The sequence below is a fragment of the Schistocerca serialis genome, chromosome 2 (genome assembly GCF_023864345.2).
Source record: "Schistocerca serialis cubense isolate TAMUIC-IGC-003099 chromosome 2, iqSchSeri2.2, whole genome shotgun sequence".
NCBI lineage: Eukaryota > Metazoa > Arthropoda > Insecta > Orthoptera > Acrididae > Schistocerca > Schistocerca serialis.
In genome coordinates, this window is record NC_064639.1 from 350432118 (window position 1) to 350458533 (window position 26416).

Sequence of the window (26416 nt, forward strand, 5' to 3'; positions counted from 1 at the left end):
AGGATTACACATTTCTGACAAATCTGGTGATGTCTGATGAGGCAATTGTCAATTAAAATAAATTTCCGATATTACTCGAATACATATACGCATCTCGTTCCTGAGAAGACCCTGGGCAGCCCACGGATCGTCGTTTGGTGTGCTACTGGACAGTCATTTCGAATCACTGGGCCATTTTTTTTAAACAACGCGGCCCGCCAGTGAGTGTCAGTTTCGAGCGGTATGCAGCGATGACTAACAATTTCTTCATTCCACAGCTCCAGGCACATAGCCGTCTAAACGCGATATGGTTTCAGGAAGATGGGGCACAGCCATGACGGCACGTAAATCAATGGTTACTCTTAGCCGCCAATTTCCACATTCGAATGCGGTAACGATTCACTGATATCCCATGGCCAGCGAGATGACCCATTCTTTCAGCCCGTACTTTTTTGTCTGTGGGGCATCTCAAGAAGAAAGTTTTCCTTCCAGCGGCTCCACAATGCTGATAGTTGAAAGCCACAATCCGGATAGAGACAGAGGCCATTTCTCAAGAAATGATCGAGAATTTAATGACGAGCTTCTATGAACGTCTACAGTAAAGTGTCGCCAACGATGGAAGCTATTTGGTGACGTAGTTTTGAAGAAATAAACTTATCTTTGGCTCAGTAACGGACTGTCTGTGGAACAGTTATCTGTGAGTTGTATTGATGTGATTACCTCACAATAACCAAATGAGAATGCACTGTTTTCCATGGGCTACCACGTATATTACAAAACGGCTAACTTTGTTCTTGGTGCACATTCCCGGTTACAGATTGTCTAAGGGTTTCCAGGGGGCAATTAAAAATTGGTTATCAGTATTTCATAAATTATTTACCGAATTTAGATATATAAAATGCTGTCATAATCAACTCATTAAAGTGTATAACCTTATTTTAAGGGTTTAACACAGTAAGTGTAGTTACAAACTGTCTTGAGGCAGTGGAACTTAGTGAGCAAATTACCCAGACCACAGTCTTCCAGACATATTACTATTTAGATTTACACATAATTTCAAGCCTTTTCGAACCACTTGCAGCTTTTAAGGATGAAAATTTAAATCCTGCAAAGACGTTACTCTGCAAAGACGTACGAGGGGTTTATAGAGTTCTGTAATGGGGACGGACAGATCGCTGGGGGCCTTTTTGCAGAAGTGACAGAACTCGTCGCGTGTTTCCCGCCGTTTAAGTGTCATTTCAGATCCCTTATGCTTCACATTGGTTCCAGAACCGGTCTCGTACCGTTGTTTCATACACCTGGATACTGCCCTCCTCTTTGGAACACGGAAATAGCGGTCTCTTACATTGCACATGCGCACTGGATAGCTACAACGTTCTGCACACGATAGAACAACCCCACTGCCTCAGTACGCACCTACACTGGTCAACGTTCCATACTGAACTGAATGGCATTCTTTGTGGCTCCGATCAGATGCGGTAGATGGCGCTAGCAGGGTGGCCGGTTGAAAATGTACTACTTCCCGTGAGCCATTCTGTAGATACCCCTAGACGCCGCAGAAGAATTTATGCACACACTTCAACTGTTCCGCCGAACTATGGTGAAGTAGTAATTTAGGGATCGATAGTCAGAAAGTATCTACGTCACTTGTCCCATTCGATCTGTCAAGCTGTAAGACGATCGTGTTGTATCCACGGATACATCCATCATTATTCTTACGCAGAACGGTGCCATTCCAGTGTCCAGTGCTGTCGTTAGCCAGCACCAATGGCGGCACGCCCCTCTGCTGACGCACCATAGAATCTGCCACAATGGTCGCCTTGCTGACAGTCGTTGTGTTCCAGACGCCGTCACACAGATCGTAAAAATAGAACACTTGCTAACTCTGCACTGCCAGGCTAATCATGTGCGCATCCAAGCGTGCCAGTTTTACATTAGTTTCAAGCAACCTTCATAGTGCTGCAGTTTTAATGGCTATCAGTGCATTATTCTAGCTTTCGTGGTCTTTGAATGTATACATGTGTGCCCTAGCAACCCTCACTTCTACGCATTTTCGTGTGGATAAGCACATCATACAAATAATCTTATAATTGTAATCTACATCAAACTGTAAATTTAAATTACAGTTACAATTTTACTGCTGTGCAAGTAGTCCTTGTTACTTGTCTCAACTGAGTTGATTCATTAGACCCACTTATGTCTGATGGATATTTCAAGTTTTCACTTGACCTTAAAGGCGGGAAGAAGAGCACCTACTTCTTTGAAATGATATTTATAATAATATTTGGCCTAACTATAGTCTACTAATCTGGATTTTCTTATTTACACTACTGGCTACATCAAGGAGAAATGCAGATGATAAACGAGTATTCAGTGGACAAATATATTATACTAGAACTTACATGTGATTACATTTTCACGCAATTTGGGTGCATAGATCCTGAGAAATCAGTACCCAGAACAACCACCTCCGGCCGTAATAACGGCCTTGATACGCCTGGGCATTGAGTCAAAGAGAGCTTGAATGGCGTGTACAGGTACAGCTGCCCATGCAACTTCAACAAGATACCACAGTTCATCAAGAGTAGTAACTGGCGTGTTGTGACGAGCCAATTGCTCAGCCACCATTGACCAGACGTTTTCAGTTGGTGAGAGATCTGGAGAATGTGTTGGGCAGGGCAGCAGTCGAACATTTTCTGTATCCAGAAAGGCCCGTACAGGACCTGAAACATGCGGTCGTGCATTATCCTGCTGAAATGTAGGGTTTCGCAAGGATCGAATGAAGGGTAGAGCCACGGGTCGTAACACACCTGAAATGTAACGTCCACTGTTCAAAGTGCCGTCAATACGAACAAGAGGTGACCGAGAAGTGTAACCAACGACACCCCATACCATCACGCCGGGTGATACGCCAGTATGGCGATGAAGAATGCACGCTTTCAATGTGCGTTCACTGCGATGTCGCCAAACACGGATGCGACCATCATGATGCTGTAAACAGAACCTGAATTCATCCGAAAAAATGATATTTTGCCATTTGTGCACCCAGGTTCGTCGTTGAGTTCACCATCGCAGTCGCTCCTGTCTGTGATGCAGTGTCAAAGGTAACCGCAGCCATGGTCTCCGAGCTGATAGTTCATGCTGCTACAAACATCGTCGAACTGTTCGTGCAGATGGTTGTTGTCTTGCAAACGTCCCCAACTGTTAACTCAGGGATAGAGACATGGCTGCACGATCCGTTACAGCCATGCGGATAAGATGCCTGTCATCTCGACTACTAGTGATACGAGGCCGTTGGGATCCAGCACGGCGTTCCGTATTACCCTCCTGAACCCACCGATTCCATATTCTGCTAACAGTCATTGGATCTCGACCAACGCGAGCAGCAGTGTCGCGATACGATAAACCACAATCGCGATAGGCTACAATCCGACCTTTATCAATAGTCGAAAACGTGATGGTACGCCTTTCTCCTCCTTACACGAGGCATCACAACAACGTTTCGCCAGGCAACGCCGATCAACTGCTGTTTGTGTATGATAAATCGGTTGGAAACTTTCCTCGTGTCAGCACGCTGTAGGTGTCGCCACCGGCGCCATCCTTCTGTGAATGCTCTGAAAAGCTAATCATTTTCATATCACAGCATCTTCTTCCTGTCGGTTAAATTTGGGTCTGTAGCACGTCATCTTCGTGGTGTAGCAATTTTAGTGGCCAGTAGTGTATTTCTACTTTGTAATCAAGTAGTCTCCATTCCCCCTCTTTATGGAAGCGGAATCAATTCAGAAACAAATGACTAGCAGATTCTTATCTTCATTCACCCACATCCCACTAGACTGATATTTCAGATATAGCCTGTGAGTTACCAATAGGTGCACCATACCTTGAGAGGGGTCAATACTGTGCAGATTGGGTACAGAGTGAATCATGCCTTCATACAGAATGTTGAATAGAGCTCTGTGAGTAGGCACTGGAGATGCACCAGAATGTTAAGGGTTTTGTTAATTCCATTCTTTTTTCAAATGAGGCAAATTTTTACATCAGTGGTGAAGTGAACAAATAAAATGTCAAATACTGGATGGACAGCAATTCACAGGGGATGTCGGACTGTAAAAACTAAGCTGCAGACAAACTCATAGTTGGTGTGGTACAAGGTTTTGGGTCACTGTACCGTTGGTACTATTTTTATTGAAACGAACCTGTATTTGAGGGGCTATCTTGGACAGTTCAAAAGTGACTTCAAGTCTGTCTTGGACGGTAGTGGTGACTTTCCAGAATTCTTCCAGTAAAAGAGGGTACCACCGCGTTATGGCATTGAATTTTCCTGGACATTCGACATTTTCCGATCACCAGATCAGACCATCTTCAAAGAAGAATTACATTTGCTTGCCAACAAATAACAGGAAATACATTGTCAAATGTTCGTCAAAATTTGTTACAGCGGCTGTCACTGTGTGTCCACATGGAAGAGAGATGTGTGGAACAAATCCTATAATTGTAACAAACAGCTACTGCTATTATGAGTCGAGATGGAAAGGAGACATGTTGAATATATCCTGTAACTGTAGGATGATATTATACCATTTGCGCAAATCAACTAAACACTAAGTCACTGCTTTCATCATTTGTACGGAGACTTATGACTAATCTTTATACCAGAGAAATTGACGTCTATGTGTCTCGCAGTGATCCTAGTGTTCCAAGTGGACTACCATTCATCCAACCTCTAGATTCCGACGTGTCTCTGTGACACAGAAAAGAAGAATCTATGAAATTTAGTACTATATGGACAACAGCTCTACAGACTCGTAAACAATTTTTATCTTAGCCGTCAACAATCGATAGTTAAGTCTCTGCCAATTACGTGTAAACTTGACCACACCTCTTTTCCACAATACGAGTAATTTATGTCATCCTCTGATGTCCGACCCGTCAGTCGGTAAGACTCAGCAGAACCTGGCACACATCTGAAGATGTCCACCAACGCATCTCATGAGAGTTGATGCTCCCAAAGCGGAGTGTGTGGCCCAATCAAGGGTGGTAGCCGAAGATCTTGTAGCAATCTGAAAACTGACTGGCTGTCTGTTGACCTGAAGAAAGGGATACGTGGGACCAACGGTGTGGGGCAACGTAGCTTGAACAAAACTTGTGGTTAGGTAGAGAATGTCGTCACGCACTGTTTCATGATTGGCTTCGTCCCAGTTGTTACAGTCCACTGACATTTTACGTGCTGACCGGCAGACCTTAGCTTGGTGTCCTATGCTGCCACACTCGTTACACTTCGCCCGCCTGAATCGGCATTGTTGCCGCAGATGGTATATGAAACATTGACTACAAGAGGAAAGTTGTTTCGAGCGTCGACGATGTGAATGATCAGAGGGGTTAGCAGGTTGTCTCTAGGATGGACCTTGTTTCCGACTCAATGGATGTTCCGACTTCGTCGCTAACACTGTCGGTCGGTCTTCAACAGGCGCTGTGGAACGGAGTGATTGTTCGAATGCTCGAATGATAGGAACGCATGTTTCCAGAGGAGTATCCTTCAATTGTACGAAGATTGTCATCCGGTGCATGGACAGGAGCGTGTTTCTGACCAAAGATGCAGCATATAACTGTTTGCAGTTGGGGTTAGTGCACTGGAAACAGTAGTCTCTGGACAGGCCCCGCCGTCGGGCGATTCTTTCTTTATATGGATGATTGGCTTGTTTGTGACAACCGGAAAATTTTTGCCTTGTGGCGGCAACATGGACTTGTGTGTCGAAGTCTTCTAGAAGATTTGACTTCAGTTGATCGTAGGGGAGCGAATGTGACTCTGCTTCAGGGTTTAGCTGCTTAAGGAGTTGGAAAATCTCTGGTCCGACATGCAAAGAAATAAGCGACACTACTATTTCGTGGTCAATGAAATACTGCTCTAGCTGGGCAGTGTAGTTTACCCAAGGTTCCATCTTCTTGTCAAATTGTTGGAATGCTGGGGGTGCCGATCTGAATCTGGAGACTGGACGAGAGATCCGTCAGGTGATTGGAGAGTTCCGGCTGGGCGGGGATATCCTCAGTTACACGCTCAAATAATAATTCCACATTCCGTTGTAACTGTTGAAAGACAAGTAGCAGATTTTGAGGTAAGTCTACCTGTTCTGCCATAATCAGGCTGAGGAGAGAGACTGTTGAAATGTAGGAGCACTTGATTGGAAGACGCGCATCACTAAACTTTTACCTCATCACCAAATTGATGTGTTGCTCACAATGACACAAGGAAAACAATGATCAAAGTTGACTGAGGAAAGAAACGTCTGCTTTGACAATAATAAAAAAAAATCACAATTACAGTGCCTCACAAGTATGAAGACTTGACAGTATGGTAATTTCAGAGTCTGACAAAGTAACACAATTAGGATCTTCATAGAAAGATACACTTGTATGGAATATATTCTAAGTCTGATGAAGCTGGCCTGAATAACACTAACATATGAACAGAGCAGCCTATCCTGGATACAGTCTGATTGCACCGAGGAAAACAACGACGAATGCTGAATATAGCGGCGTCGGCCTCTGCGGTGAACATCGAGAGCGTACTAAGACGGTGGGGTGAGAGACTAGGAGAGCTAGAAGAACTGACCTCGGCAGCTCTGGCGCCGACGTTTACAGCGACAGGCGGCGGAATACTCGCGGCGTTATTTTCTGGTCACGTGTGTGGCAGATGCGGATAGGTACCTAGGAAGTGGCGGCCTGTTGTAGCGCTGGTACAGCCGCCTGGTATCCGCCCGTTACTGCGACAGGCCAGTTCGTGACGCTGAGGCGTGCAGGGGCCATGTAGGCTGCACGCACGGCGGAAGTGTCCAAAGGGTTGCCGATCACTTTTGCGAGGATCTCCCGTGTAGTATCCGCTATGAAATACTTATCTTTCGATTTTAAAAAACTAATAAGTCATAAAATTTGTTTTTTTACATGTTTTATAGTTTGATATCTTTGCTCCATAGAGGACTGAATTTCTTTTCGTTATTTATCAAAGTTACTGTGCTGCATAAAAGTAAGTGCAGCATTGCACAAAATTTTAAAGAGTTTGCAGAGGTAAAAACGGGTTGTGTACATTTTGCGTGTGGTTAATTCTAGGCCAGACATTGCTGCTTATGAAATGTAGATAAAATATCGAAATTTTATTTAAAATTGAAAGTAGAACGATATCCCATTTCATTTTCGAGATATTGTTTTTATGTCCGTCGGATGGTCGATCATGATACACCCATTTCCGTACCTGTTCACCGGGAATCATGTGGTCGTAATAATTGTCAAATTTTATGAATGGTTTATCGAAACGAGTTATTTTACATATCACAGCACGCAAAGAGACACGTATATCTTATGATAAATATTTAAAAGTATTTAATTTATCGAGATACGGAAGTAACTCATTCGTAACAGTGAGAGAGTCTCTGCAATAGGATACGTAAATACGCTAATAACGCTTAACTTCTCTAAGTGTGCAGCATATGGATATTCGAGTAGCAATACACATATCAATTACATAGCTTACTGATTAACTGCGTGGGCTGGCCACATGACTTGGGTTCCATTCTTATTGCTGCCATCGTTTTTTATTTGTTTTATGCTTGACAATCTTAAACGATTAATTTTAAAATTTAAATATATTTAAACAGTTCAGTTTATATTCATAAAATTATACTGAAGCGCCAAAGAAACTATTACAGGCATGTGTATTCAAATACAGTGATATGTAAACAGGCAGAATATGGAGCTGCGGTCGGCATTGCCTATAAAAGACAAGTGTCTGGCGCAGTTGTTAGATCAGTAACTGCTGCTACAATGGCAGGTTATCAAGTTTTAAGGGAGTTTGAACATGGTGTTATAGTCGGCGCACGAGCGATGGGACACAGGATCTCCGAGGTAGCGATGAGGTGGGGATTTTCCCGTACGGCCACACCAATGTACCATGAATATAAGGAATCCGGTAAAACATCAAACCTCCGACATCGCTGCGTCCGGAAAAAGATCCTGCAAGAACTGGACCAAGCCGGCCGGTGTGGTCGTGCGGTTCTAGGCGCTTCAGTCTGGAACCGCGTGACCGCTACGGTCGCAAGTTCGAATCCTGCCTCGGGCATGGATGTGTGTGATGTCCTTAGGTTAGTTAGGTTTAAGTAGTTCTAAGTTCTAGGTGACTGATGACCACAGATGTTAAGTCCCATAGTGCTCAGAGCCATTTGAACCAACTGGACCTAGGACGACTGCAGAGAATCGTTCAACGTGGCAAAATTGCAACCCTTCCGCAAATTTCTGCAGATTTCAATGCTCGGCCATCAACAAGTGTCAGCGTGCGAAGCATTCAACGAAACATCATCGATGTAGGTTTTCGGAGCCGAAGGCCCACTCGTGTACCCTTGATGACTGTACGACACAAAGCTTTACGCCTCGCCTGGACCCGTCAATACCGACATTGAACTGCTGATGACTGGAAACATGTTGCCTGGTCGGTCGAATCTCGTTTCAAATAGTATCGAGCGGATGGACGTGTACTGCTATGGAGACAACCTAGAAAACGTCATGAATCCGTAGACCCTGCATGTCAGCAGGCGTCTGTTCAAGCTGGTGGAGGCTCTGTAATGGTGTGTGGCGTGTGCATTTGGAGTGATACGGTGCCCCTGATACGTCTAGATACGACTTTGACAAGTGACACGTACGTAAGCATTCTGTCTGATCACCTGCATCCATTCATGTCCATTGTGCATTCTGACAGACTTGGGCAATTCCAGCAGCACAATGCGACACCCCAACGTCCAGAATCGCTACAGAGTGGCTCCATTAACACTCTTGTGAGTTTAAACACTTCCGCTGGGCACCAAACTCCACAGACATGAACATTATTGAGCATATCTGGGATGCCTTGCAACGTGCTGTTCAGAAGAGATCTCCACCCCCTCGTACTCTTACGTATTGATGGACAGCCCTGCAGGATTCATGGTGTTAGTTCCCTCCATCACTACTTCAGACATTAGTCGAGTCCATGCCACGTCGTGTTGCGGCACTTCTGCATGCTCGCAGGAAGCTCTACAAGACATTAGGCAGATGTACCAATTTCTTTGGTTCTTCAGTGTAATACATCCAATTTAGTTTATACTTGGTTTTCTGTTGACAAATAGGCTGCAATAGATAAATATGTATGAAGTTTTATGGGCACCAGTAACCAGTGTATTGCGCGTGGACCATTGCTGTATCTGCACAAGCACATCACTCACCTTTTCACGAAGCCTTGCTCAGGAGTCTGGAGGCACAACTACTGATATGGCAAGCGCATACGCATCTACCCCCTGCACCATCTAAAAGGTGTAAAACGGGTTCAGTGTTGAGATCCCACAACAATATGCCATTATTGGCCTTTGGGGGCAGACCTTAGTCATTTTCTGCTTACCTTTTCCCACTGCGCGAACCAGTGGACGGCGCGTCTCTATTATATATCACAAATGGCTAAAACGGTGACCCTGTCACCAGTCCCAGTTGTAGATAGGTTATCTAAGGGCTTCCTGGCACAGCAAAAATCTGATTTTCCATATTTCATACATTATTGATTGATTTTTAAATTTTAAAATGCTCTCAAATCTACTCATTAAGAGGTGTAACCTTATGGTAAAGTTTAATACAATAAGTTAAGTATTAACAAACTGTGTATGTATCTCGAGGCATCGTGACTCTGATGTAAATTATCAACACTACATTCATCAGGACTTAGCGACTTCCAATAAACTTTACACACAATTTTAAACATTTTCGAAACTTTTTCTTGCTGACAATTCTTATAATATAATGAAAAGAAGAAAAAAAAAGCTTATCACTTACTACATTTTCGATGCTCATTCGGTAAAACTTAAGCCTCAGACATGACACATGACATTTTAGGTTCTTACCAACTTACTACTACCCTTATTCGCAAAACATCTTGCAGACAATATCGACTTATGCCACTGCCTACAAAGTTACATCATTCTACGACATACAGCATAGTTCAGAAGTTACAACGTCAAAAACGTCGAGACGAGTGAAAAATTAGTTCTTCTGACGACGGCTTGCAAATTGTCCAAACTGTACTCATCCAGTGTTTGATAACGATAGCACGTAGCGGGATAGCGGTTATTTAAAGAATCGGTGGTGTGTGTGTGTATGTGTATGTGTGTGTGTGTGGGGGGGGGGGGGGTGTTCAGGTTATAAATAATCGATATAGCTTTTTCACAGGTGTGTGAATATCACTGGCCACCACAGATTGTCTAGGCGGTTGTGATATCTATCGTGGCTGTAACTGTATGTTTCAGAGTCGAACTATCTACAGCATGGCGAGTCTTTTCAACTGCCATCGAGCGTGGTAGCGCAGTGGTACGACGCTAGCCTTCAGTTCAGGAGAGTGACGGTGCAGATGCCCATCAAGCCAACCAGATTTGGCTTTTTGTGGTTTACCTAAATCGCTGAAGACAAATGGGGGCAAGCTTGACTTCCTTCACCTATCAGAGCATGTGCTCCGTTCGACTCTAATCTTCCTTTATTAATTGCTTATTTTTGACCCTATATGTCCCAGGTTCTCCCTGTGTGTCTGGAGCCGGTTGTGCAGCGTGCCTGGACCTTATCCAAAGAGTTTAGTAACCAAATGGTTTTGTAACGTTTTGATAGCGCAGGAATTCGTCACTTAATTTTTTGATGGCCATTGCTTGACCCGTTTCCCAGACCTCTGGGACTATTTGTAAAGGGTCGTGGAGCAATGACGTAAAGTAAGGTGCTGTAAGTAGACTTATCTCTACCACCTCAAAGTAGACGACATCTCCACCAGTGACTTGATCAGTTTTCAGTCTGAAAGTTGTAACAGGAACTTCTTCCAGTTGGAATGGTAACACTAGCAGATGATTTGTCGTATTCGTTATGTCGTTTTTTAGAAATCGACAGTGTGTTTCAGTATCATGAAGATGTGGTCCTCCCGGCTAGCTGCGCATACTAACGCACTGCTTCCCGAGCAGGAAGGCGTGCCGGTCCCCGCCACGAATCCGCCCAGCGGATTAGTGTCGAGGTCCGGTGTGCCAGCCAGCCTGTGGGTGGTTGTTAAGGCGGTTTTCCATCTACCTCAGCGATTGACGGCTGGTTTCCCTTATTCAGCCTCAGTTACACTGTGTCGGCGACCGCTGCGCTAATGCCATTTCCACATATGCGTACACCATAATTATTCTACCACGCAAACATATGGGGCTACACTCGTCTGGTATGAGACGTTCCCAGAGGGGTGGGGTGGGGGGTAGGGGGGGGGTAGGGGGGTGTCCACTGGGGACCGAACCCCGAACCGCACACTAACCCTGGATTCGGTGTGGGGCGGTGGTGGGGTGGGTGGACTGCTGTAGCCTGTTGTGGGGTTGTGAACCACTGAGAGCTACGGCAGGATGAAGTCTCTCCATCGTTTCTACGTTTCTAGGTCCCCGGTTTAATGCAATACAATACGATCATGAAGATGCAATTTTTAAAAGTCCCTCTAACCGAAGGTCAATGACTCATGGTCTGTACGAATTTTTTACATGACTGAAGGCTCCGTAATTTTCTCCGTTAACAACTCATACATTCTTCCTCTTGTATCAAACTGAAGTTATTGGACATGGACTGAACAAAAATATGGAAACACCAAAAACGCAACACTTTACTATGGCTAATGCGGAGTGGAAAAACTGTTGGGATTCAAAACATCGTCTCGGAATGGATACATACAAGGCCCATATCATTTTCAAGGGCATCTTATACCGTTCTTTCCGCAAAACAGCGGAAGTTCAGGTAGCGCTGATGGAGGTTGTGATTCAATAACATTGACGGTGGTGACCGAGGGAGATGCGACAGTTCATCCTCACACTCATAAAACAAATCCTGGACAATGCAATCTATGTGAACAGGGAACTTGTCGTCTTGGGACACAGCATCACCACCGAGGAATGAACGTAGTACTATGGAGTGAACCTCATCGGCGAAGTTGGTCACATAATCCTTGGCAGTAATGTGACCTTGCCGAGTTACCATGGGACCCATGGAATACCACTCTATGGCTGTCCAAATCATCACTCAACCCCCGCTATGTTTCACTCTTGGGACGATGAACTCGGCCAGAAATTGGAAACTAGTGTGAAACACGACTCCTCCGACCAAATGAACTTCTTCTGTTGCTCCACAGTCCAGGTTTTATGCTTCGGCATCAAGTTTCTCTGTTATGGCCATTGCGTCACTGATTAGTGGTTTTGAAACTCCAGGTCGCTCTGCAATTCGCTGCTTTTGGAGGTTCCTTCGTGTTGTTTTGGTGCTGACAGCATTCGCGAGTGCAACATTCAGTTCTGCAGTGACTTTTGCAGCTGCTGTCCTCTTAATTTTCTTCATGCTCCTCTTCAATATGTGTCTGTCACCATTACTCAGTACAGACTTTCGTCCGCGTTGTGACTTAGCTGATGATGTTTCTCCGCCTTCCCTACATGCAGTTTGTCTTCGATACTGTGCCTCTTAAAACACCGAACACTTCGGCTCCCTTGGTAACAGAAGCACCCCCATACGAACACCAACAATATCCTCGCTCGAATTCGCTTAGCCCCAAGACAATGCACTCACAACTGCACAGAACACTGTTCTGACTACGATTGACACTTGCAACGTACTGAGGACAACGCACATGTGACGTTCGTAGTCAAATACAACAGCACAACCTGCAGGCTTGGCTAGTATATACATTTATATTGAAGTGTGCTTTTCTCGCATTGGTGCCATATTTTTGTCCTGTGTAGTCTTTTGGTTTCCTCAAGTAAAGTTTTGTAGTGAAATTTCGTTTAGGTTCCTGATTGTTCTGTTTTCATGGAGCTCTCTGATTGACTTACTGCAAGTTGACAAGATCTTGACGCTACTCTTTGACTCAATGTGGTAAGTTCTGTGTACTCAGGCATTCTATTCAGACTATTACCTTTTACTTTCGTATTAACAACTCCTGTGATTTTTTTAATCTTTGGCAGGAAGATATGAGGTACATAAATCGATACTCGTGTATTACATCTGGCTATAGATGGGTATTTGAGGTCATAATAGCCCCTTCATCTCCAGAGAAATCGTCATATTGTTGTCAGTCTTTCGTGTAGTGCTGTATTTTCTTTCGCAACGGTATCCTATGTGACTTATCCAAAGCTTTTGACTGTGTCAACCATGAAATTCTGCTAAATAAGATTCTATCAACTAACATGAATAGCGAAAAGTGCGTATCAAATATGAATGTATGGCTGTTGGTAGATGAGGTTAAGAGGAAATATTGGAACATGGATTAAATCCTAACTTACAGGTAGGAAACAAAGGGTACTAATTACTGACGGTAGTGGAATTTCAGCTTTATCCAAGTGAGGCACAGTCAACACTGGAGTTCCTCAAGGCTCAGTACTGGGACCCTTATTGTTTCTTATATTTATAAATGACCTCCCACACTGCATCACGTCAGTGAGTAAGTTCACCCTATTTGCTGACAATACTTCTCTTCTAGTTTACAAAGCAACAGCGAACAACCAGGAAACATCTGTGAACAATGCATTTGATGACATTCTGAAATGGTTTAACTGTAATGGACTCTCTCTAAATACAAGAAAAACCTCATTATGTACAGTTTCGCATGGCACATAACGAACTGGGAGATATAAATATAGAATGTAATGGTCAACAAATAAAGCAAGTCGACTCGTCTAAGTTCCTGGGTGTGTACATAGACTGCAAACTAAATTGGTCCAACCATATTCTATATCTAGAAAAAAGGCTACATTCTGCAACATTTGTCTTACGTGAAATTGCATCAACCACCCACAAGGAGGCCATAAGAGCTGCTTATTTCGGATATTTCCATGCACTTTCGGCATACGGGATCATGTTTTTGTGCAGCTGGTCCCGGCGGAGGTTCGAGTCCTCCCTTGGGCATGGGTGTGTGTGTTTGTCCTTAGGATAATTTAGGTTAAGTAGTGTGTAAGCTTAGGGACTGATGACCTCAGCAGTTAAGTCCCATAAGATTCCACACACACATTTTTTTGATCATGTTTTGGGGCAACCAGCCCTTGGCAAATGTTTTATTGTGATGTGCAACCAAAGCACTCATGTAGCAATCTGTTTAGGAAACTACAGATATTTACAATGATGTCTCAGTACATATACTCCCTTGTATGTTTCACTAATAAAAACCACTCTCTCTTCAAAACCAACAGTGAATATCATGGTCGCAACACAAGGTGAAAAGAGGATTTTTATAGGAACCAGTCAAACTATACCCTTGTACAGAAAGAAGTAACTTGTACAGGCATCAAAATTTATAATACTCTACCCAGTGTCATCAAAAGTCTTGCTCCTGGAACACCAAATTTCAAGAGCAAACTAAAGGTATACCTACTACAAAAGTAATTCTATTCAAATCTTTAACATAACGCAGCGCGTCAGCAACCGTATATGTATAGAAAATAAACAATTTTTTCAGCCTTCAGTCTTGACAGACATAATCTTATGATTATGTGTCTTTATTGTTTTAATTTTTAATCTGTGACATGGCCAGTGCTTGGCTCTCAAAATAATTTAATTTTTTTTCTGAAGAAGATTCCATCACTGGAATCGAAACCTAGGTAAACGAGTAAAAATTACCTTGCAACTGAATGCTGAAAAAACTGTTTATTTTCTAATTCTATTTAATTAGCGATTTTTAGTACATAGGAGCAAGTTTTTATTATACAACTGAGTTAGCCATGCAATGTAGGCATAAATGAAACTATTTGTTGCTGTAATGTTATATTGTTGCTCAAATACTTTGATATTGTTAATCTGAATGTGTACACTTCAGTGTTAATTCTGTTCTTTGTAATATGATTTTATTTCTCCTAGTGTCCCATGTTGTTACAATGAGTTTTGTCATGAACTAACTATACTGTGTGCTGCTGTATTGTTAACATTGTAGAAATACTGACTCGTTCCATATCCTTCCAACTTTATTGCTATCAGGATCAACGGAAATCGCAATAAAATAAAAAATAAATAAATAAAAAATCCTGCTTTTAACCAGAGGTTTTACACATGATCCGAAATTCAAATATTTTTCTACATTGATCCTGATATAATTGTACTAGTAATGCAGAAGTATTTCAGCTCACAGAGTAAATTTAGATGAGAATAAGTTTTTCCTTTACTAACCAGTCTTTCGCATAGTATCGCCTCATCTCTTTCGATTTTTTCGTATCAAAAAGGCAAAATCGGCCTAAACAGAAAACTCGTCGCCTTTCGAGTTCCACATATTCGAAGCGTAAACTGATAGTGTGCAAGGACACTTGGACTGTATGGAGGGGAGGGGGCTTAGCTCATGCTTGCATAAAATTCTTAATCATGCACGGTTATCAAGCAGTGTACTAGCGGGCGGGATAGCGAGAGTGAAACAGTGAGGTGATCACGCTGGAAGCCCCTGCGTTAGACGTTGCCGGAGAAGTAGACGGGTGGGCAAAGCTGACCTTGGCCACGCTGTGATTACGCGGGCCGGACCACGGCACGCACAGCTGTTCGCACGGACCGAGTACCGAGCGTCCGAGATAACGTATTCGCTTGCGAGCGGTTTCGTGATGACTGTTAATATTATTAAAATACTGGCATCACAGATTAACTTCTAAAATCGAAGGAAAACTGTTCATCATTAGCTATTTGAAGCCCCCTCCAGAATTTATTATAATTACGGATTTCAGCTACCCACTTTTTTTTTTTTTACTTTACTTGATTAAAATCTAGTGATCCTTTACGTGATTTCTAGTAATTTTAGTATATTTTCTTGTTTACCGGTAATATGAAAAGGAGGCTGGAAAGTTTCTATGTTTTGTGTCCTGGGTTACTCCCTTTTATGGAGTAAAAGAATTACTGTGTTATTCCGGCACTGGGCAATTAGATAGTATACCTAAATAATTTTGTTAATGCCTTTTGCATAATTCTTCTTTCAGCTTTAATCATTTCTACTAAAATCTACCGTCTACAGGCCACTTACCTTTATTCCTACAACGTATGATGCTTGACACATCATGTGACAATAATTCCAAATAGACCAATTAGCAATAAAGGGGGAAAGTTGTACAAGCTTTCGAAGATTTGTTTATACGTTTCTTCAGTTCCAGAACCACACAGTTTTAGTTATTTAAGAGACCTTCGCACACGGAGCGACCCTAATGAAACCACTTATCGACGCCAGTCGGAAATAGGTCTGTAGTGATAGGTCGTTTACAAATTACTTCCTATTTAGTTAAATAGAGCTCCACAGATGGCACGACTGCAGAGTGACTCATCAGTAGGGCCCGGATTTTAATTACCTAAAAAACAGTGAAACAATGTTTTTATTTCTACATAGTATTTAAAGCGTTTCATGTTATTTAATACCGTATGATCTTCAGTATCAGCAAAGTTGCACTGGATCATAAGGTGCTTTTTCAAGTTTCCCATTGTCAAAGATCTACGGTTGTCGCTGACGATAGTTTTGTACCTGGAAAAGCTCCTCTCCACTTCACAAGGCGTCACTGGAGCGTATTTGAAGCCAGCCAGCTCACTGGAGTTCAGCTTTGTTTCAGTATCTTCAAATGTTGCGGCATTCCCTGAAAGACTGTCACTAATTTTGCACAGTGTAGAATATCCAGGATTCCGTTGGAGAACACTTTGCAATTTGGTTTTCACTTTGTCAGCCACATGACCACGAGCTCGACCCAACTCACTCTGCACATGTTGCATAATGCTCAGGGCCTCACATAGCTGAGTGCCAACAGCTTCTAGTCGTTTGATGGCTTTTGATATCACTGAAAAATTGGCGTTGATGTATGCCAAGTTTCGACACAATGCATCTGTAAAAACTTCTTTCACAATTTTGATAGCACTTGATTCATCGCTATCAAGCTCACAGAAGATTCTCTTTATTTGGGTGTAATTGGTGCAGAAATACTCAGCAACATTAAGCCAAGAACCCCATCGTGTAAGAACACGTTTAGGTGGGAGGGGCGTTGAAGATGCTTGTTCCTTGAATTTCTGCACCTGTAGCGGAGCCTTCACATAGATTTTCCTGCCACAGGAAATTAATTTGTCGACGTCAGGGTAATTTGATCGCACCTCTTCGGCAACTCTGCGCAACGCATGTGCAAGGCAAGTGGCGTACACCATACCGGGGAAGAGAATCTGAAGCCTTTTGGTTGCTTTGGCCATATATGAAGCACCATCTGTTACCAGCAGCAAAACGTTATCTCTTTTCACACCATCCAGCCACAGTAGCTTCAGAGAGTTGTCAAACAAAATAGCAATCGTCGAATTGTTTACTCTATCGAGAGCTTCACATGTCAGTAGGAACATATCTCCAGGGCCATCAACTTTTAGAACACTAACAACAACATTTGCAATATATCGCTCACTAATATCCGCAGTTTCATCTATCGACAGCCAGATCTTTTGCTCAACAATAGTAATTCGTATTTTGTTGAGCACATCATTGTAGCATACGGATAATAGTCCTTTCTCAGTGTAGATTCATCTGGAACTGGATGTGTTGTGTATCTCTACAAGAACCGTCTGAAGCGTGAATTCTTCAGCTTTTCCAATGGGATGTTGCAGGACACCATCATCTCACACAAATCCTTGCAGAATGATTGCACAGTTGACGATTAACCTGTCTTTTCAAATAACAGCGTTTGCCTGCTGTTATTTTCAGCACTTCGTTTCACACAGCTGCTGTGTTTAGCGGTATTACAATGTTGTTGCACATTAAAGCGCTTTTCTGCACTGACTTTTAACTTCACACAGTTTTCAAAATAATATTTTCCCAAAGAACTTCTCTCCAAATTCTCGAACATATCCTCGCAACTTCACGCTGTTGGAGCACTTTGCTTTAGGCATGTTGAACAAGGCAAAGGCTGTACTCAATTATGTCACCATAATCCAGATTATTCGCATTCAAACCTTCTTTCTACATTTAATTCTGTTAATGGAAGCTTCATTCAAACAATCTGGATTGATTTGACGTTCCAAAACAATAGCTGATCGCAAGTCTGTATAAACGCTGTGGCCAACGTGTGACGTCACTTACGTCAACAGAGTTGTTTACAGGTCTAGTCACCAGGCAGCGCTGTCACGCTTTCAGCCTTATTGATGACGTCATGAAGCGATTCCTCGGGGCCCGCGAGACGCACGTACTGGGAACACCTGTGTGACTGCTATGATTATTACGGCAGAAGCCGCCTTTGTTCGCTCTGAGAGCGTATTGTCGACTCTGCTTAACAATGTTTTATGTTCGTAAAACGACTGTTGTGGCACACCGATTTTTTGCTACAGTCCTGAGAAATAAAGCTGTGTACTAATTTCTCTGTTTATCTTTTATAATAGCACGTTAAATGTTGTCTCGTGAGCAACATATTCATTTTCTTATTCGTGTGTCCCGTAAGATACGAGAAAAACGGTATATGCATTTTTGGCAAAAGTTGACGGAAATATGACCTATCATATTAAAAGTTAGCCGCAATATGACCTATTACTAAAATTTGTTGGAATATGACTTTATATGCACAATCAAAATACATTTTTCGACACTGAAATGTCTAGATTTGTGTATAAATTATTCTAAAATTCACCCTATAGTTCAGAAAAAAATATGTCTTGTCATTAAAATCCGGGCCCTACTCATCAGTAGATCGCTTGCAACGAGTTGCTAACCAGATGCCAGCGACTCGGCTTCTGCGTTGCGGAATGATCTGAGTTGCGTCGTGTCCTCCAGCACAGCTGTGTGTTGGTTTAACCCCTTAGTTCCTGAATAAATTTCTCATGGATGAAAAAAATTAAAAAAATTATGTCGCTCTATTAGTACCCGAAACACTCTGGCAGATGTCAGAAGCGTTGGTAGCTTCTTGCAGAATCCGCACCTGCCGCCACTGGCGCTGGAGAACAGGTAACCTTACATTTACGGCATAAGAATCGCACTGGTATGACGAGAATTCGTGACGCTCGGCATTACGGGGTTAATATGAAGATAAACAAGCTGGTTGTGAACATTAACATTGTATAGAAAGTGGAAAAACATCCCAATTTATAAAGCTACCGGCTCCCACGCTACTGCAGGAGGGAATTTGACAGAGATAGCGTGGTGTGAAGTCGGAAAAGACATTCATGTAAAACGTATGCAGTGTACTACACATCTATTGTTCAAAATAAAACTACCGGTACATCAATGAGAGCAAATGTACAAAAAGTGTAAAACATACTGGATTATTCTTTTATGTGACTCGCAGCCCTTTTCCTTCTGCAAAATTACATTTTCAAGTGGAAACGAACAGTGACAACAGCAGGAAAACGACAGGATAGTCACAAATCTCCGATACATGTAAACGCAATGATGTTCACAGACAAACGATGTAATGTACACAAACCACTATAACCACACTTCAGTGTACACCTGTAAACCTCAGGATATATGGGTTTCGGAAATGAAAGTAGCGTTGTGTTATGGCAGAAGAAATGAACTGTACCAAATCACAGCAGCACTTTCCTAGAAAAAGCTATGAATTTCGACTCTCTGATAAGGCTTCTTGGATGCTACATACACCCTTCAGTTTATGTTTCTTTGGATGTGCAGATACATCTAGAAGAAAGCCACAATCAGTTTTGGAGACAATGTTGCAGATTCTGAGCTTTGTTGAAATTCCATAAATGTGGCTAGACTTCTCAAACTTCTCTGCCATTTGTTGGAACGCTCCAAGTATGACCATGGAGCCCATAGACAGGCATTGCTCTTTACAATGTGAACCACAATCTTCAGTTCGTTAGCCCTGCTTTCCTAATGGCTGCTGGAACAGCCTCTTCAAGATGTTGAATAGGGCCTCCAGGCACACACACAGAGTGGACATGGTGATCCTTTCCATTCCTTGCTGACATTTCCATAAGAGGTAACATTATTCACCATATCAGAGTGTTAGTTAAACACAAGCTAGGATATTTGATATAGTAAAATAACATTATACTCAGTAGCTTGATTGTTTCAATTTTGGGTGTCAAACAGTGCTCATATAACATACGTGCTTTGAAAACTAATGTGCATTGGACCTTCATGGCTAATGTTCCTTAATTTTTCTGCTCTGTCATTAACTGGAGATAATAGGAATGTAAACACTGAATTCTGAAATCAAGCATTTTAGGTGGGCTACTCACAAACTTATGACAGGCATCAAATCTTTATTCTAAGAAAGAAGAATCTATGTAATGGTAGACTCATTGGGCCTCAGTCAATAGTTGTCTCACTCAGGAAGTCACACTGAGTTCATTCCAATGCATATTAAACTCTATGCATATTACACACAACTGATTTAGATGCACTTAGCCAGTTGCATACAGCACTTCCTGTCACCATGAAAGCAGTAACATGTAGTCACATGAATTTCAATGGACACCAAAAGCAATGAGAAGTCATTCTGATCTGTGATGACTCAAGCACCACCTACAGCTCAATGAGATTGTCAGCTGAGTCCAATGTGTGCACATGTCATTTCATGGCATCGCTGAGGTGTTCAACAGGACTAGGGTCAGCTGATATAAACAGGGGCACAAGGATCCTTGTATCTGTCAAATGTTCTTCTAGCCATTCTGTCCAATCTAGGAGAGTTGATATGGTGCAGTGTTGTGCTGGAGGTATAGATCACTTACAAATGCATGCATTCTTCATTAGTGAAAGACAGTAGGAGACATACTAGGAGTTCAGATTTATCCCATATTGACAACTGTGCACATCATCTTATGCTATTTTTCTTGTTGATGTGGCTGCCTGCCACTTGTTGCCCAGCATTCGATAGGCAAGTAATTTTCATTATTGCAGATCATCTCTCCACTGTTCCATTTTAGTTGACAGTGACCTCTGTCAATGGCTGTGGACTCCAACCATGCATGTTTTCTCAAACTAAGGTACTCACTGTTCACCCTTGACAAGGTGGCATGTTAAATGTCTGTTGCCTATACGACTTTGGGGATAAAGTTCACTCTATGTCAAACACAACCAAACTCATTGTTATGTGTCTCGTTGCCATTTTACACTCATCTGTGTTGCTGCCAGCCAGTGCAAGGTTGATGTCATCCTTTTGCATTTTACATGGCAACAGAAGTGATTTTAATCAGTTAGTAAACTACAATATAATTCAGGAATTTGTATTAATTAACTTTCTGTGTCCAGTTGACATTACTCTCACAATTTTTCAAATGCATATTTTCTTTTTATTTCTTCTGACTTCACTAGCAGATAGCTTAATGCCATATATTTGTATGATCATGATTTTGGTCTTATGATTATGTTCTGTAATTGCTGGGCAACTTATTTCTATCACATTTTTAATGATCTTGTGGAAGAATGAATACTTCTTGATATGGTACTTATGCTTTTAGATACTGATGATGTTTGGCACAGTCAGACACATATGAGTATAAAGATGTGGGAAAGGCATGCACAATATTCAGGATGTATGATAAGTCACTCCCTATTTTTAAAAACTTATAGTCTTTATTTATGAAGCAATTTTCTTAGAACTACTTTTGTTAGAGACAGAACTCCTTGAGGTTGTGTTTATCATCATTTTAAGCATCCATATAATCTCCAGTATTCTCTACAAATTTTTCAAATGAACTGGCATGTGTGATACTACTGCCTGCAGCATGTTAGATGGAACATTGGGTAACAGATTAGATTTTACTGCTTCTGGTTCATCTAAGTTCCATGGTTCTCTCTTGTAAACCACCTCCTTAGCCACTTTCCAGAGAAAAAAATTACAAGAACTTAAATCAGGGCTGTGGGCAGGCTGTGCATCTGCACCACATCTGCCAATCCAATGACCTGGGAAATGATCATGCAGTCATTGGCAGACATCATTTGCAAAATGAGGAGGCACTTTGTCCTTCATGCAGTGAAGCTGTGGGTTGTTCTATTGTGAAATTACTGACCATACATGATCTTGCATAATTTTCAGGTATCTTTTGCAATTCAATGTGTTCTGCAGAAAGAAAGGACCAACAACTTTGCATGTCATGATAGCATATCATATTGTCACCTTCGAATTCCTGCATGCTTTTTCAACACATTTGTGTAGGTTTTTGGCTACCAAATAATGGTGGTCATGCCTGTTTATAAATCCTCCAACATCAAAAACTGCCTCATCAGTCCACAGAATGTTCTCAAAAAGTTCAAGCGAATCATCATTACAGCCCATTCTTCTGCCACAATCATAAGGAAACAATTGTTGCACATAATGGGGGTTCCATAGCATAAAAGTGAGGTCTTTCCTAAGAATCACTGCAACTGCATAATGTGAAAGACCACTTTCATGAGATGCTTGACGCAATGATATCTTAGGGTTCTTCGTGAACATTTCACGAATTCTGTCAACATTCTCTTGCGTCCTCAAAGTTGATGGTCTTCCTGATCTTTTAGCAACACTCCCTGTTGTTAGTAATTTGGAATGGCAACTTTTAAGTTTTTAAAATACAGTGTTGCATGGGTCTCTCGTTCAGCCCTCCACCACACACACACACATCCCCTGACTTCGTAACAAGCTGCTATTTTAGCCTATTCATCCAGACAACACAAGTGGCGTTTTCCAACTGGAACAAAAGAAAAATAATGTTAAACACAACCTCAGGGAGTGCTGTTTCTAACAAAAGTAGTTCTAAAAAAGTTGTTTCATAAATAAATAAATTATAACTGTTTTAAAATAGGGAACGACTTGTCAGACACACTCTACTTTCTCCAGAAAAGTTTCATTCATTATATTCTGTATTGTATCAATAGCGTACTGTATGGAAGCCATAACAATTACTATAAGGAAGTAGCAAAATATACCAGATCTTCCACATAAAGCACACCACTTTATGGAACATTTCCCTAAAAACAATACAGAGCCCACTGAAAACCACCATCCATCTCCTGCACAATATCTGATGCACCTGAAGGGTTCAAGATTCAAAAGGCTGCAGATGATAAACTCTATACAGTTCTGAAACAAGGTAGCTCAGAGGCCATTAACAGATTGTAAACTTTTACTGAGCAATTTATTATGAAAATAAATCCCATTTTTGTGTAATAAAAAGTTGAGTTTTATAAGTCTTTGTGTTCTATTTTGTTAGTGACTTATATTGGGTCATTTATTTAGTGAATATGTGAGATAAATATTTTTAGTAATTAGTGTATGTCCTGGAGTGTATTGTGTGTGTGTGTGTGTGTGTGTGTGTGTGTGTGTGTGTGTGTGTGTGTGGTGTAGATTGTAGACTATTCCTTATAAAAGATGAATTGTGAAGGAAACAAGTCAGTTTTGCTAATGTAATGATAAATTGTCTCATATATAGTTCTGTCAGTTATTTCTGAAGAGACAAACATAGAGAAAGGAACTCTCCATGCTATTCTGTCCTGTGCAAGGCTCTTAATGTCGAAACAACTACTGCATCTTTCATCCATACATAGTATATTATTATGAAAAATTATTACCAGTACATCAGAAATGTTTTAGTAACTGTTTGATATTGTATTCCAGTTTAAAGAAAAGATATAAATATAAAAAACAGGTATTTTATTAGATAAATCAGAACTATACAATCAGTGCTTTCAGAAGTGAAAATGTTTACAGAAATATTGTTAACTGTCTGTCACACTAATACATCTACATCTATGTCATTCATTTGATACATTTGTTCATTTTAACAACAAAATGTTTGATCTAATACACTGTAACTTAGATATTAGCATTTATTGAACGAGGGGATAGGCAAAGATGGACAAAACTAAAATATTATCCTACCACATAAGTACAGTTTGCTATGTATTTGATTTCTCAGAGATCATTTGTGCTGTATTATGAAAATGGACCAATAAATATACGATGTAAGGAAGGCATGCAGATTCACATACTTCTCAGAAGCATAGGAAAAAATTTTTGCTACAGACTAAATAAATTCTTGACATACTCTCTTTCATGCAGAAAACATTAGAAAAAATAGAGGAGTGTTAAGGTAGTATAGTGTCTGCTGACTTCATTTGAAAATTTTGACAAACTAGTAAATTATTTATTTGTATGTAGTCGGAAGGAAACATCAATTTAGTAGATGAAATTATCATAATGTATCAACTATTATTTATTTTACTAGATTTAAACTAATAATGACTGAGTAATGAATGGCTGATTGTACTGGTAAGTGTAACCTGGACTTCACAAAAAAAAGAACTTTTGCACACACGGCAGAAAAAAGAGGAAGAAGAATAAATGATAAGGAGCTCAGGAATGTATTTCTAAACACATAGTATAGTTTGAAGTTTGTCTGCTTCATAGCAGTTTCAGTTGTGAAATGGACTGGGCATATCAAGGTGACCAAGTTTTTATTGTGTTTTATGGAGGGCAAGAGACTGCTGCATTTTTATTTTTTTAAAGAAACGGGCTAGACTGACACAGTTATGTAATTATTACTATTGCAGCATGCAAGTAGAATTACACAAGACTTTGACCTTCACTCATCTGTATGAGTGATCTTAAAGAAGGTACAACATTTTTGTGCTGACAGAGCTAGCACACACAGAGACTAAAATGCCTGGAACTAAAATGAGTACAAAGAGCTTCATTTTTCATTTAGGTATTGTTTTGCATCATGTTTTTGTGCTTTATTATTTCGCTGCTAAATTAGGTAAAGGAAAGGTACCAGTAGATCTTGAATGGACTCATGGTCTTGAGAAATACTGGGGCAGATTTTTGACTATCTGGAACTTTGTAAGTTTATAAAATAGTTTCATTGTAACTTGGGCTTCTATTTTAACTTTTTCTTGTTCTACTCTCAATAACAACAATTATTTGATTCTAATTAAATATTTATGATATTCTTGCATTTAAATGACTAGCAGAATTTTTTATTGCCTGTTATTTCTTCTCTTTCTAATTGTTTCTGTTGGGAGGAAAATGTCATTGCAGACTAAGTCAAAACAACACAACTCAAATTCGTTTTTGTATATTAGCCAATGATTTTTTAAAGCTCATTACACACATAGTAATGTGAGCTTATAAGATAATTATATTCATGAAAGATTACATCCTTTCTTTACACTATATGATTTTCTTAAACTTGTCATTGCACTGCAAAATTCGTCCTGCACCTAGCAGAAATTGGACTTTTACAGAAACTTTTTTTGTATTTTTTTCATTTCTGTTGTTCTGCAGACTCTGCAGTGAGTCTGAACTGGAAAATCTTCTATTAACTATACTCCTTTTTATGGAATTATGTTTCAGTAAATTAAGATTTATGATGTGTGCATCTTAATTAGTCCTTATTTCTTTTGTTGTGAAGGTGGACACTTGCACTTATTGACCTATTGTTTATTCATTCACACATTATGCTTCATAAGCACATCATGAAGGAGAATTCACAAACTGTGAACTTACTGAAAGTATAAATTAGCACATAGATGAAGCTATAGAAACAGCTCCCATAGGTTATGTTAATGACAAACTATTGTCTAAAATAGATGTCTTATCTTACTTCCCAAAGGCACTTGAGAGACTATTCATACATAAAAAAGCTACAATTAGTATCTTATTTTTCAGAGGAACTCCCACAATTGAAAGCTGCTTTTCTCTCATTATATTATTAACTGCTGTTCACCTACTTTTATATACTCAAAAAATGATTGAGTCTAGAAATACCAAATGAGTGTGATTTATTTTAATAAACATTTGTTATATTAATGCTGATTCTGAATTGCAAACTAAAAATATTGGTGTTGATACATTTTGGTTTTAAGGTATAATTTTAATATAGTCATTAATTTATGAAAATTCTCAATAACCTGTTCTATTTCTAGATTCTCTTCATTAATGTATTTTGCCTGAAATTGAAAAAAAAAAACTTGTAACCTTGCATAGGAATGATTAATCTTTATACAGATTACTTCTGTTCATGCATATAAAGTGCATATCAATTTTAAACTTTTTATTATGTGCCACAAATAATATTAGTGGGTATATGAGGAGGTAAATAAGTGTAAGATTGGAAATGTCCTTGAATATCCATTCACAGATGTTCAGTTATTAGATTTACATAATATATTTAATGCAAGGATGGAAATACAAAGAAGAAATAAGAATAACATGCACCAAACCAAAATTATATCATGAGAATTAGTAAATGTGAGACAGAACCGCTGGTCAGTACTTGTTTTCAGGAGGGCAAAATGTTTAGTACTGCTAACAGACAAACATAAAAGAAAAAATGTTGTCATTATCCTAGCATTTGGAACTGTCATTTGGAACTATTACTTCTTTCAGTTAGGTCTCTCTCATTTTTGAGTCTGAGTCACCTGCCTTTCCTTTTTAATGCTCCACTTTCTATTTCTCTCTCTTCCCTGAGGAAGGAAGTAGCA

The 26416-nt window shown here is 40.6% G+C and overlaps 1 protein-coding gene across 3 annotated transcripts in view; it reads left to right on the forward strand.

The window, feature by feature from the left end:
* Positions 1-24396: 24396 nt before the first annotated feature.
* LOC126457159 (androgen-dependent TFPI-regulating protein-like) overlaps positions 24397-26416 on the forward strand; it is a 257589-nt gene continuing 255569 nt past the window's right edge. Inside the window, exon 1 of one of the 3 annotated variants that reach the window (XM_050093238.1) lies at positions 24397-24773. In XM_050093238.1, coding sequence (XP_049949195.1) covers positions 24594-24773 — 180 coding nt within the window. In that variant the 5' untranslated portion in view covers positions 24397-24593. The remainder of the gene's footprint in view (positions 24774-26416) is intronic. The other 2 variants (XM_050093237.1, XM_050093236.1) reach the window with 2 other exon arrangements.